This window comes from Pleurodeles waltl, chromosome 3_1, assembly GCF_031143425.1.
Source record: "Pleurodeles waltl isolate 20211129_DDA chromosome 3_1, aPleWal1.hap1.20221129, whole genome shotgun sequence".
Taxonomy (NCBI): Eukaryota; Metazoa; Chordata; class Amphibia; order Caudata; family Salamandridae; genus Pleurodeles; species Pleurodeles waltl.
In genome coordinates this window covers 674,833,681-674,847,240 of record NC_090440.1, presented here as the reverse complement: position 1 = coordinate 674,847,240, position 13,560 = coordinate 674,833,681, and the positions used below count along the sequence as shown (strand labels likewise).

General features: G+C 46.6%; 1 protein-coding gene across 3 annotated transcripts in view; it reads right to left on the bottom strand.

Annotated features, from left to right (window-relative positions):
* LOC138284468 (uncharacterized) overlaps nt 1-13,560 on the bottom strand; it is a 146,471-nt gene that overhangs the window by 108,429 nt on the left and 24,482 nt on the right. For all 3 annotated transcript variants that reach the window (XM_069223254.1, XM_069223255.1, XM_069223253.1), the window contains one exon: nt 9,487-9,549. In XM_069223254.1, coding sequence (XP_069079355.1) covers nt 9,487-9,549 — 63 coding nt within the window. The remainder of the gene's footprint in view (nt 1-9,486; nt 9,550-13,560) is intronic.

Genomic DNA, 13,560 nt, shown 5'->3' with positions numbered 1-13,560 from the left:
CTTTCCTGTAACACAGCACTGATAGTAGCAAATTGCCTTGTGATCAGACTGTGGGGCCGAGGAGAGATCCTGAAACTGAGTGCTTGGAAGTCCAATGTGGACTGGTGTGTGCGATCAGATACACTAGTGTATCGGACATGAGTCTGTCCTGAGAAGTTTGACAAAGAATGTGGCATATTGCAGCAAGCCGAGAAAGAATCCACGGTGGGGATTGGGGTTGAAGGGGTGGGAAAGGAGCTTGGGTGGAAGCTCTGGGGTGACACAGGACACATGGAGAACCATGGTGGAATGAAGAGAGTAGTTGTGTGGCTACTTATGTTTTCTCGACTTACATCTTAGCCCACTAAGACTTAGCACAGTGCCTCTATCAGTGGATTCTAATGTAACCTGCTCAGTATGCCTGATGTTAATGTCCACGGACTGATGGCAGCTTTGCCAGTGGGTTGTATTAAAATCAATAAAGAGATTGGAAAGCAAAGTTGGGATAGGTGTGCAGCAGACCAGCAGGGATTCATAGTTGGTCATGAGAAGGTCTTCAATGTTTCTGGTTTGTAACCATTATTTCAAAGTCGAAGTTCCGATCATGAAGAGCAAAAATGGTTTTGCGTCTGCTATCAGAATTTTTTTTGGGGGGGTCCTTGTTCATTGAATGTGCAATGAAAAGCAGGCAGTTAAAATGAGGGAGTAGGTGAGAGGACACTGAATGTTGAAGTGATAAGTGTTAGTAGATTGTGTAGACAGTAGTGGAGAAGAGGAGAGCTATGATGAGAATGGAGTTTTTGGAGCTGGGAGACGTTAAAAGGAGGAGGAGGAATTGGATAACTGAGTAAAGACTTAGATTAGAGTGTGCATGGGAGGGCAGGGACTGGAGTTGTTTTTGCTGATGACACCAATTTAATGTTTGTTTTTAAAGACCTAGATGCCTCGGTCTCAGCAACTTTTCAGTGCTGTCTTTCAGCCATAGCTGAGTGGATGCACAAAAGCTGTCTCTGCTTAAACTCAGAAAAGATATCCTGATATTTGGTGCATCCCCCATATCAGGCATGGCTCATTTAGGGCCTACTGAACTAGGCCTCCCTCCTGCTCTATCCACCAAAGCCAAGAACCCGGTGGTTACGCTAGACAATGTTTTTCCTTCAAAACCACATGCTAAAGCTACTGCAGGAGCGTGTTTCTTCCTCCTGAAAATCTTTAAGAAAGATGCTCAAATTTCTACCTGAACATGCTAAAAAATCATTATTCATGCATTGATCACATCTAGGCTCGATTACTGTAGTGGATCCAGAAAGTAGCAACCAGAGTTTGAACATCCCTAAATGGCAATCAATTCAAAATGGTTTGAAAAGCCTGCTTTGGCTTTCCATTAATCAAAGAATAAAGTTCAAAGCCTTGATGATAGCTTTCAGGGCCAACCAAAAGCAAGGCCCGTTGTATATCTGGAACAAAATAAAAAGATACCAGCCTTGCAGAGCACTGCGCACTGCCTATCACAACTTGCTATGCATCCTCAATATTTACAATGCTAGAGCGGGTGTTCACTACTGTTCTTATTTAGCCCCGAAACTCTGGAACCTTCTCCCTGAACACATCAGAAGCTCAACCTCTGATTATTTTTTTAAGTCCCTTCTAAAGACCCAGTTCTTTAAAGAGACCTAATTCAAGCCCATTCATCTATTTTCCCCTGCCTCCTTTTCTTGCGTCTTACTGTTACCTAGTGCTGGGATGCTCCTTTTGGAGCAGTTGTTTGGGCTTTATAAATTCTACTCATACATTAATTCATTCAAAATGTACAAGGTGGAATAGCAGGTGTAATAAGCATAGGCGGTCATGAGTTGGGTGTGCGAAGCAGTGGAGTTGAGAAAGGGGCAGGGCGATATCACTCGGTTAACCTTTCCTTCTAAACTTAACGTTGGTTTTAGGTGTATGTATTTGTGAGGTAAAGGATTAGAAAGGGGTAATGAATGTTATGCTAGTACTGGCCATTTTGAACTGACAGTATGTTTGAGTGTTGTTAAGGTGTTAAATTATACAGGGCTAGGTAAGAAAGAATGATCAAAGAGGACTGTGGTCTTCGAAGTTGAGCAGTAGGGAGGAATCATGAGAAAAGAGGTAGGGCTAGGGAGAAAAAGAAAGGTGCTGGAGGCTGAGTTGTGGGAAGAATGCGGAAGGGTTAGTACAACCGGTGGTAGGAGCGACGAGGTAGAGAAGTGAAAGAGGAAGAGATACAAGGTGCTAGAGGCTGAGAAGTGATAAGGAGGCAGTGGATGTTAGGCAGGGATGGGACAGGAAGGTGCGGGTGAGTATTAGAGGCTTAGAAGTGGGGAAGAGGTGCAAGAAGAGAGGCAGGGGTTGGGAGCAGAGGCAGAGAGGGAAAGAAGTTAGGTAGAAGACTATGGCCCTCATTCTGAACATAGCAGACACTACTACCCACTGCCAGGGCAGATTCGACCGCTGGGCCGACAGTAGGCACTTTCGACCTGGCGGTAGAAGCCAGACCAGCGGTGGGATAATGATCCCGTTTCCACCAGGGATTTCCTGGCGGGATACCCTGTCAGGAAATCCCTGGCGGAAAGCATACAGGTGACAGTCACCTCATTCCTGTCACCTGTATGTGACATGCCAGGCTCCCCCCTGGCCACAACCCCCACCCACCCCCCATGCCCCTAGAACCACCCCCACTACCCACCGTCTGAACCCTGAAAACCGACCCCCATCTCTCCTTCTTCCAATCTCCCTGTAGGCCTCCCCAAATCCCCCCTCACCAGCCCCTACCCCCCACCTCCATACAGGTCCCCCCAAACCTCTACACCCCACATCCACATGCACCCATATTCCTACATCCACACACACATTTATACACGCAGACACACATCCCCCCTTTCACAAACACACATGCACACTCCCATGCACTTGCGCACTCAACACACATACCTCCCTCCCCCCTTCTCTCTTGGACAGCACTCACCTGTTCCATGGCGCTGCTCTGGGAGGGAACAGGCTCCTTGGATGCTGCTCTGCCGGCATCGCCGTGACTCCATACACCGCTATGCCTATGACTACATCATTCTGGGCGTGGCGGTGCCTGGACTGATGTGGTGGTGAGGGTGGAGCAGCATCCACCCCCGCCACCGACCGCCAGCATGGCGCATGGTGGGCTTCACCGCTATCAATGGTGGTGAGGCTCCATGCCTCAGAATATGGTCGGATGTCTTCCTCCGCCACTGGCGGTCTTCCTTCGACCGTCAGAATGGTCGGTGGTGGGCTATGCTGCCATGTTCATAATGAGGGCCTAGTTAGGAATAGGGTGGAAAGGAGCCATAAAGAGGCACATGGAAGAAGAAAGGAAGAATATAAGAGAGACAAAGAGTAGCTGGCCTCAAAAATAGAGTCTGAGGTGATTATCTGAAGTAACTTAGGAAAAGTAGAGGTAGCAGCAGGAAGGTGAGGGGAAAGGTTAGTGTCAGAAGCAGGGGAAGGAAAAGATCTGTCAGAAAGGTTTCCTATGAAACTAGAGCACTGAAAATCATATGCATAGTTTTAATCTGGAGAAGTGCATCGTAGGGTGTGTCAAAGAGTTATCTGAGACCAGAAGAAAGATGCAACTGTCAAAAAACACCTAAAGTCTGAGGGGCATGTTTAAGAGCCTCTTGCACTACCGCTGTGTCACTTTTTGTGATGCAACAGTGGCGTACAACTTAAAAACATATCTAGAGGCCAAGCAAAGCCATGTTGCGTGGCTTTGAATGGCCTCGTAGCTATGGAGTGAGGCAGGGCAGGGCAAATCATGAGATGCCTTACTCTGCCCCAGGGAGGTGTTCCATAAGCGTTGCAGCGGGTGTTCCCATGCAACTCCCATGGATTTTGACCCATCCCCCAGATTCACAAGACCTTGTAAACCTGGGGATGCAACAGAATATTACACCTCCTGAGGGGAGGCACCGAGAGTAGAAATGTCTTTGTTTTTCCTAGTTTTTTCTTCTAGAGAGAGGAAAAAGCTTCCCAGGATTGTGATTGTGCAAGAAGGTGCCCCTTACTGCACAAAAACAATCCTGCACGCAACGCAGGCACCCTTGCACCATGATGCAAGGTTGCCTGCATTGGTGCTAGGCTGACAAAACGGCGCCAGCGCAGGAAGAAAGGACAGGAATGTGCAGTGTGCCATAGATACAGCGCATGCCTGCCATTTCCTTTTGATGTGTCTATGGAGCCACCCAATGCTCCAGATTCGCTACTAGGACCAGCAGGAGAGGTAAGAGACTACAAAGTCTCCCAGGAGCAATATACATCAGTAGTGAAATTAGTTCTGCCCTTTTGATCAACCAGGACCTTTTGCTTTTTGATCATGATTTTGGACTTTTTCCTGTGGTTGAATCTCACTATTTGTCTCTCACGCACTGTAATAACACAGTAAGTGGATTGTGCATGTTTACCCCCAGTGTACATCTTTTAACGCTGCAGAAACGCAGCTATGATAAGGGACACTTGGCTAGCTGGCTGTGTGTGTGAGAATACCATGGTGCACAGCCCAGTAACTGCACCCAGGTCGCCTACTGCAGAGTGGACCTCTGCAATGCTAGATGATGATATGGGTAGGACTTATATTATTAGCATGAATGTATTGGTAAGGTCAAGGTTTACTGGGTTATCTGCAAGGTCACTGTGTTATATGTAAGGTTCACAGTTTTCAGTTTTACTGATTTTTACAGATAAATACAGACAGAAAGCAGTGTGTTTCCAGTCTATATTTAGTTTTAAAAAGTGGAAAAATACAGAAAGGTTTGCTTCTTGTGAGTGACTCCCCATGACATCCTTCATGAATTTCAGACCAAAAGCTGAGAAGACAGACATCATGAGGAGTTAAAAACATGATGAGATTTCCTGAAATGCAGGCATGCATTAAAACAGTTGTATATATGCTAATATTTACCTGTGGGTGTAGTGTTTTGATACAGTTGGCTGCTTAATTTGCTAGAACGTGACAGACATCAAAGTATAAGTGCATATTTACCAGTTAAATAAATGTGGAATTATACCATTTTACAACTTCACTTAATCACAAAACAGAAAATAAATACGGGCATATACCAATAATGACCAAAAAATAAATATGTACAGATACGGACAGAAATGTTAAAAAAGTTAATACCATAAAAATGGAAGGCCTAATTATATACATGTGGGAAATTTGCCTTATAGTGCAATTTGGCTTCCCTTAGACCTACAAAGTCCAGTAAGGTATCAAACAGAGGTGAAACAAATACAAGTTTGAATATGCAAGTCTCAAGAGTCCACAAGTACGCCTTATGGTTCATCCAGAAATGTCATATTTCTCTGGCTTAGCTCAGGATCAGGTTCCAGGCCTTTTGTCGCTCTGCTGGGCCAAGTTAATTACTCTGTTCAGCAGCAGATGGAACAAAGGCCTCCCCACACAAAAAGAGGTAAATAACAGTGCTTCACTCATCTTCTTAGAAGGAAGGGGTGGGGAAAAATCTGCATTCATTATTTAGCTGTCATACTGTATCCGGGTTAGGGTAGCCCAGGCCCATTTAACAGAGGAGGGAGCCCTGAACTCCAGGAGTCAGCACAGGAGGTGGCTTCCCTTTGAAGTTCTGGTTGGAAAGTTCTTGGAAGTGATGTCTTCTTGAATTGCCCCAGCATGCTGTGCAGGAGGGTTGGGACATAGTGGAGGGGTCATGTGGCACCCTAGAACTGGCCAGGGGTAGCTGGCTTCTAGGGCTTTTCATCACCACTGAAAAGCTCTATCACAAGGGAGAGACGGAGAGTTGGACACTGGAACAGCAGCCATGGACAGCTGGAAGGTCAAGCCCCCGATGTCCTAATGGACTAAGGACACTGTCTACAGCTGACCTCAGGACCCAGGGGGTCTCTCCAGGGTCAGTGAGTCTGGCTCTCCTACACCCCCTGAGGACCAGCTGGGGAAATACCTGGACTTCTGTGCCTAAACAAGAGGAGAGGAGCACTAAAGACCAAGAAAAGGAGAAATGCTGGTTCAGGGAGCCATTGGAACCAGCTCCCTGGAAAGTGTGCTACCTTAGGGGCCAGGAGGCAGGCTAGGGCTCACCACCGGAAGTGAAGCGAGCCCTGAATCAAGCAAATCAGCTCAACAAGACCTGAGCTATCAGATGGGAAAACGTCTGACCTTTGACCATTCAGCCTGAGCGCTGGAGCACATGGGGCTCCACTGTAAATACCCCTGGGTTGGGCCAGTGCCCAGAGGTTGATGCAAAGCTTATTCATGCTCTGGTATGGGGAATGAATGGGGCCCACCTCTGCAAAGTTCTGTGTAGCACGGGGACTCCATCCCCCAGGCCAGTTTATTCAAAGAAGTAGCCCACGACCACATCTGAGGCCCCTCATGAAAAAAGAGGAGGGGGAGCAAAGTCACACCCTCCACAGCAGAAGGACAGGGCCGGGAACTCCATCCTCAGTCTCCCAGTGTTTTAGGCCTCTGATGGCAGTAAGAAAGAGGGGAGGCGCCATCACCCCCTTAACCTCTGCAAGAGGAGAAAGGGGTGGGGCCCCATATGAAGAAGCTGGAAGGGGGAGTGTCTTTGTGCCCCCTCTTCCAAAATGGACTGTGCTCTCACCCGCTCCTTGTGCTCATGTCTTGGGGGAGTGGGCGCCCACTGCAAAGACAACACACTGCCCCATGGAGAGGGCAGGAAGAATCCAGATGCCGGTTTCCGTGCCAGCAGTGAAGGAAGCTGGCCGGGGCAGGCCCTAGGAAAATGCAATTCAGAGTTCCCTGGTAGGACTGAGCACCCCCCAACAAAAGGGCCCAAAAAGGAAAAAGAAGTGGAAACCCAGCGGCACAAAGGAAAGCTGTGGATGGAGCGGCTCATCTAATATGCATGCTCTCTGGCAGAGGTACTGCACAATACCCTGTGGGGCTGAAGTTGCACAACCTTCTCTTCCTTGTGGCGGCCCCAGGGTGACAGGGACAGCACTGTTACAAAGAAGAATTATGGGGTTGGAAGAGTGAAGCCGTCATCCACTCCCAAAAGAATTTAAAATGTGACCCTACATTTGCAGGGTCAAGGGAATTATGACCCCCCCAGGCTTTCATCCTAAATTTCAAGGACAGTCTGTTATTTGTAAATCTATTGCTGACAGTGACTTTTCATAAAAGGTTGCAACGCTTTCTTAATACTAATGATTACAGATAAAGAATGGTTACTGATGTCAGTGATAGAGAGGTGAAATATAACATGTGGCATTTGATCTTTAAAAGTTGTAACCTTTGACAAAACCAATAGGCCTGCTTTAAAGTGACACCCACCTGTATTCCAATGTGTTATCTGGTATGTGTGGCGGTTAGGGTATGTGATCTTTAGGAGTCAAATGTGACTTCAGAGTGACACCAAAGCATTTCCAACTACTTGTGTATTTATAAATTACAGCATAGTTTTAGTAGTGTGTGTAAAAAATGTACTTTTCCTTTCTTAAAGAAAAAGCACAGACTAGGTAATCATTTATTGAGTTTTATTGTTGTGTGCTGGTGAATAGTGATTGCTAGCCCACACCACTTCCTTAGTAGGACTTGAACTGTTCTGCTTCACTACCCTGAGAGAGTCAAGTGCTATAAATGGGTGCTTGGTTTCCAGTGAGGGGGTAATTGCGGACCTCTTATTCTGTAGGCCTTACATTCTGCACAACTAATAGCCTGGTTTCGTTACAACCTACAACGGCAGGATGACAACTTCAAACCCATCAGGAGATTGAAGAGACTATCTTTAGGAATCATTAAAGAGTGACTTTTTGCGATCCTGGGAAGACACTGTTTAACAATAGAACATAAAGAATTAGGAAATGACTTAGTTGCAACATAGTTACAACTCTAGAAAGATGCAGAATCCCAACACGCGGATTAATCTCATAAATGTTTTAACTTTCAGTAAAAAAGGAACAAGCAACTGTCTTAAGTGTTTGTAATGCAATGGAGTGTGCCTATATTTCTGCAAGCCATGGACCACAGAAGTCATCCCATTCCCCTATAGTGCCTTTCTGCACCAAAAACACACTCTAAATGCAAATGAAGAAATTCTCTCCTGTTTTGAATCTCCTACCACATCTTACCACATCTTACCACATCTCGTCCAGGCACTGCAGAAACCATTTATCTGACCCCTAGCCTAATCAACTGATATTCAATTGAGGAGATGTCCTTGGTGATGTGCAAAACACAGAGAAGCCCTACATGTCTTTCAGTCCACCTTCCTCCTGACCAGGATAAAGAATTGCTTCTAATGCTATGTTAATGCACTCACCCCTCGAGTAAAAACTAGGCATTTCTTCACAAAGCTTCGAACCCTGTCTTTCTTCGAAACTACGAGGGAGCATCTGTATTTTTGCTTTCAGACAACAAGTTGGTGGGTGAAGTGTTGGGCCTAGACCACGAGTATTTGAGACCACTGTATCATTTTAGTTTCTAGTCCGGCCTGTGCAAGTGTATTTGTAACTACTCCATCTATACAGCCACAGTCTTCTGCACATTGTGCCTTTCTGGCAGCAGTATGATAGCTGGTTAGTTTACAGCAAACTCTGAAACTAATAAGGATGAACATTCAGGAAAAAGACATAATGAAAACCTTGCTTGCCTAGGCCTTATTGACTATTGATTAGAGATTGCAAAATCTGTAATGTACAAGTGTCTGGGACACTGTTTGCGATTCCCAAATGGGTCGCAAGGGACCTGCTTCATTAATATTCATGAGGCAGGTCGCAATTTACAACCCATTGGGAATAGCCCACACTCACTGGGATGGTGGCCTGCTGAGGTCAGCAGACCACCATTTCTGTGACTGCTTTTTATATAAAGCAGTTTTTGTTTTACATGCAGACCGCTTTCCTTAAAGGAAAATATGATGAACTAAAAGAAAATGATTAGTTTTCTTTTCATTTTTTTTTTAGAGTAGGCAGTGGTGCATGGGACCACTGCCTGCTCTGAAACACTGGTGGCGACACCATTCACAAAAGGGTAGGGGAATGGCTTACCACCAACTTGAAGGTGGTAGTAACTGTGAATGTTTAGCGACCGGATTCCTGGTTGCAAAACATTCCTACATCCCAGTGCGACTCGCTATTAGGAAGGGACACCCTTACCATGCCCCTTCCTAATAGCGACTCGCAAACCCTATTTTGTGAGCCAAATAATAGGTTACTGTAGTATGTATTTGCATAAGGCTTTGTTAATACATTATACAAATACATACTACATACTACAGTAACAGTAACTGAATGTTTTGACTTCAACCCACGCTACAGTTACTGACTTGCAAAAGAGGTTTGGTACATGCCAAAAAACAAAATGCTTCGTACATCTGGCCCCTGGTTTCTAAATACATTGAAACTTTATTGGCCGTAAATGACACACCTTGCAAATAACAAACATTCTCACCTAAGGAGATACACTATGCGCGCGTACACACACATATATGCTTATCTATGTGCAAATTTGTCACTTACCATCAGTCTCGTAAACAGACGTTCCCAGTTACCAATGTGCTGATACCGAGCAAAGTTACAGGACTGAAAGGGAAGAAATTACAAGGAAGAGAAAATCAGACACCCAATAAGAAGTCTCCTCCATCTACCCTGAGGTTCACTGTTCTACATAACTTTCATTCCCAATTTACTTTCCTCCCCTTCTCTCCACCCACTCCACAACATTCAGTACATCTTGTCACACATCCATAATATCACGCTGACTTTCCGCGAGCATCTTTGGGCATGATGTACGTAAAGGAAGTTTGGAAAAAGTGGATGCAAATTATTCACGTGTTTTTTTCTGTCATTTTGCGATGTTTATTATTAAAGTCGGGTCATTAAATGTCAATTTGTAATGGGTCTCAAAACGACCTGCCAAATGAACATTAATTGGACAGCTCTTACACTTGCTTTCCCAAAGAGGCATTTAAAAAAACAAACACACACAACCCATGTCAATTAATTAAGGGGACAGCTGCTGGTTAAAAAAATGTTCCCCGTTTGCGAGGATATCTGGGGAGCAGTCTGTGCTTGTTTGGAAACTGAGATTCAAGCAAGAAAACCCTAGACCACTGCCTGATCTAGACCACAGACCACTTCCCCTGAAGCTACCCAACATTGTTCCTGAAGGGTAAGCTATCTCATTATTTGCATATCAGATACCAGTCCCGTCGAGTTGTTCATATTTGATCAACGCTTTGTGAAAACATTTTGTGTCGCCAAGCAACGTTACATTCTCTTTCATTCGTTCTCCTATTTGCAACTATGAAAGCGTAACAAACCTTTTTAAGAGTCAGCAAGACTTTTACGACTAGTAAAAGGAACACTGTACACGGTAAAAAGGTATTTGGGGTCTCAAACCTGAGATTTTGCAAGTTTCAGGCTTGATGACATTGAAATCCTATTGTCCTGCACTCCAAGTTCCCTCCTTTATTACGTCCTCGTGCTCCAGAACCAGAGCACCATCCCATAAGAGTATTGTTTTTCATACCGTCTGTTGGACTTTTTTTGCTTATGCAGGGTCATCACCAATCTTTTTGCCTCCTGCCTCCTATTCTTTCTGACCTGTTGCTGTTGGCTTTTGAACTCTGAGCACTTTACTACTGCTAACCAGTGCTAAAGTGCATATGCTCTCTGTGTAAATTGTATGGATTATTGGTTTATCCATGATTGGCATATTTGATTTACTAGTAAGTCCCTAGTAAAGTGCACTAGAGGTGCCAGGGCCTGTAAATCAAAGGCTACTAGTGGGCCTGCAGCACTGGTTGTGCCACCCACATAAGTAGCTCTGTAATCATGTCTCAGACCTGCCATTGCAGTGTCTGTGTGTGCAGTTTTAACTGTAAATTCGACTTGGCAATTGTACCCACTTGCCAGGTATAAACCTTCCCTTTTCCTACATATCAGACACCCCTAAGGCAGGCCCTAGGTAGCCCCAATGGCAGGGTGCAATGTACGGTTAAGGTAGGACATATAGGGGGTCATTACAACCCTGGCGGTCAAAGACCGCCAGGGCTGTTTTGGCGATTGCACCGCCAACAGGCTGGCGGTGCAATTGGGGCCGGCGGTTTCCTGCCACATTTGCCCCGGCGGTGATAATCCACCTGGGCAGCGCTGCTTGCAGCGCTGCCCAGGGGATTACGAGTCCCCGACCGCCAGCCTTTTCCTGGCGGTTTGAACCGCCAGGAAAAGGCTGGCGGTACGGGGAGTCGTGGGCCCCCTGACAGGGCCCCATGCAGCTTTTCACTGTCTGCTATGCAGACAGTGAAAAGCGCGACGGGTGCCACTGCACCCGTCGCACGGCCGCAACACCGCCAGCTCCATTTGGAGCTGGCTCCTGTGTTGCGGCCGAGATCGCTGCTGGGCCGGCGGGCGGAAACCAGGATTCCGCCCACCGGCCCAGCGGGGATCTCATAATGGCTGCGGCGGGAGTGTGGCCGCATTGGCGGCCGCCCGGCGGTCAGATCTTGGCGGGCAGCTTCAGGCCATAGTAATGTGTTTTATATGTCCTGACAGTGAAATATTGCTAACTTTGTTTTTCACTGTTGCAAGGCCTGTCCCTCTCATAGGTTAACATGGGGGCTACCTTTAAATCTGATTAAAGTGCAGATTCCCTTTGGGAGCGGATGGACATGTGGAGTTTGGGGTCCCTGAGCTCACAATTTAAAAATACATCTTTTAGTAAAGTTGATTTTAAGATTGTGTGTTTGAAAATGCCACTTTTAGAAAGTAAGCATTTTCTTGCTTATTCCATTTCTATGACTCTGCCTGTTTGTGGATTCCCTGTCTGGGTCAGTTTGACAGTTGGGCTAGTTGCACCTCACACTAGACAGTGACACAAAAGGAGCTGTGGTGTAGTCTGCATTTCCTGATGAGCCATCTGTGCTGGGAGGGAGGAGTGGTCACTTACACCTGAAAGGGCTGTGCCTGTCCTCACACAGTGCCGTCTCCGACCCCCGGGTGAGTGTCTGGGGCCTGGCCTGGGAAAGGCAGGATTTCACATTCAAAAGAGACTTTACTTTGAAGTAGGCCTACTTCAAAGGAGAAATTGGGTATAAGAAGGGCACCCAAAACCACAGACTTTAGAACACTTCTGGAAACAAGAGGAACCTCTGCCTGGGGAAGAGCTGAAGAGCTGAGGAGAAGTGCTGCCCTGCCTGTGACTGTGCTTTGTGGAGCTATCCTGCAGTTGCTGCTTCTGACAGACTAAGAGGGCAAAGACTGGACTTTGTGTGCCTTCCATCTTGTGAAGAAATCTCTAAGGGCTTGATTTAGAGCTTGCCTCCTGTTGTTTGAAGTCTCAGGGCCAGCAAAGACTTCTCTCTGCCAGCACCTGGAGTCTCTGGAGAGACTCTTGCTCTGACAAGTGGTGCTCTATCCAGTCCCTGGGCCCTTGAAAGGAAAGCTGGTGGAAATCCAAGGAAATTGACTTCGGACCGACGCCGCTGCTGAATCCGGAGATGCCGCCTGCAACCAACTCCGTGATCTTCGCTAGAACGCGATGACCTTCGCAGGCCTGATGCCGCCGCAGCCCCGCTGAAGTCCGCGACACTGTGGAAGTTGCTGCACCACGTCGTCACCGACGCGCTCGAAGTGCGCGGATTCAACGTTTCGCAGAGACGCTGCGATCCCTGACTTCGCGCATTGACTTGTTTTCACTCTTCACCAAAGGTACTGTACTTGGGGGTCTACGCGACTCTGTGTCCGGCGCCGCTGGTGTCGGCTTGTTGGAAATGACTCCGTCACGATGCCGTGTTAACACCTCATCGAAGCATTTTGTGTTTCTAAGCGCTATTTTTGAGTTTAATCTTTAAAAATTCATAACTTGACTTATGTATGTTGGAGTTTTGTCGTTTTGGTCTTGTTTTGTTTAGATAAATAGTTCCTATTGTTCTAAACTGGTGTTGTGTAATTTTGTAGTGTTTTCATTAAGTTACTGTGTGTGTTGGTAGAAATACTTTACACTTAGCACTCTGAAGTTAAGCCTACTGCTCTGCCAAGCTACCAAGGGCATAAGCAGGGGTTAGCTGAGGGTGATTGTCTTTTACCCTGACTAGAGTGAGGGTCCTTGCTTGCACAGGGGGTAACCTGACTGTCAACCAAAGACCCCATTTCTAACACCGTCAACCTTCACTGTCTTGTTGCATGCAGACCTGAAACACATACGCTTTGCACCAGGGCAGTGTTCTCTATGTCTTCTCTGCGTCTAGTCTTATTTTACCCCTCCCCTCCACCTCAGGACCCCAGATGTAAACACCAATGGCTTCTCAGCCTATCCAGTCACTCCCATTCACCACAGGTTCTCCTTCGAATCGTCCTTAGTACCAAGTCCTCTTCCCTCAAGCAACCCCCCTCTGCCATGGCACAACGCTTAAACTTAAACATCAATGCCCTCCAGGTCCCAGTTTTACTCTGTAATTACCTCTGCCACAGCACACCCATGACACTGCTTAAGGACCAGTGTCCTCCACGCCCCTTTACCTCACTCCAGCCTTTACCCCACCGAATAACCATCCTAAGATCCTCCACTCAAGGATCAGGGTTCTCTCGGCC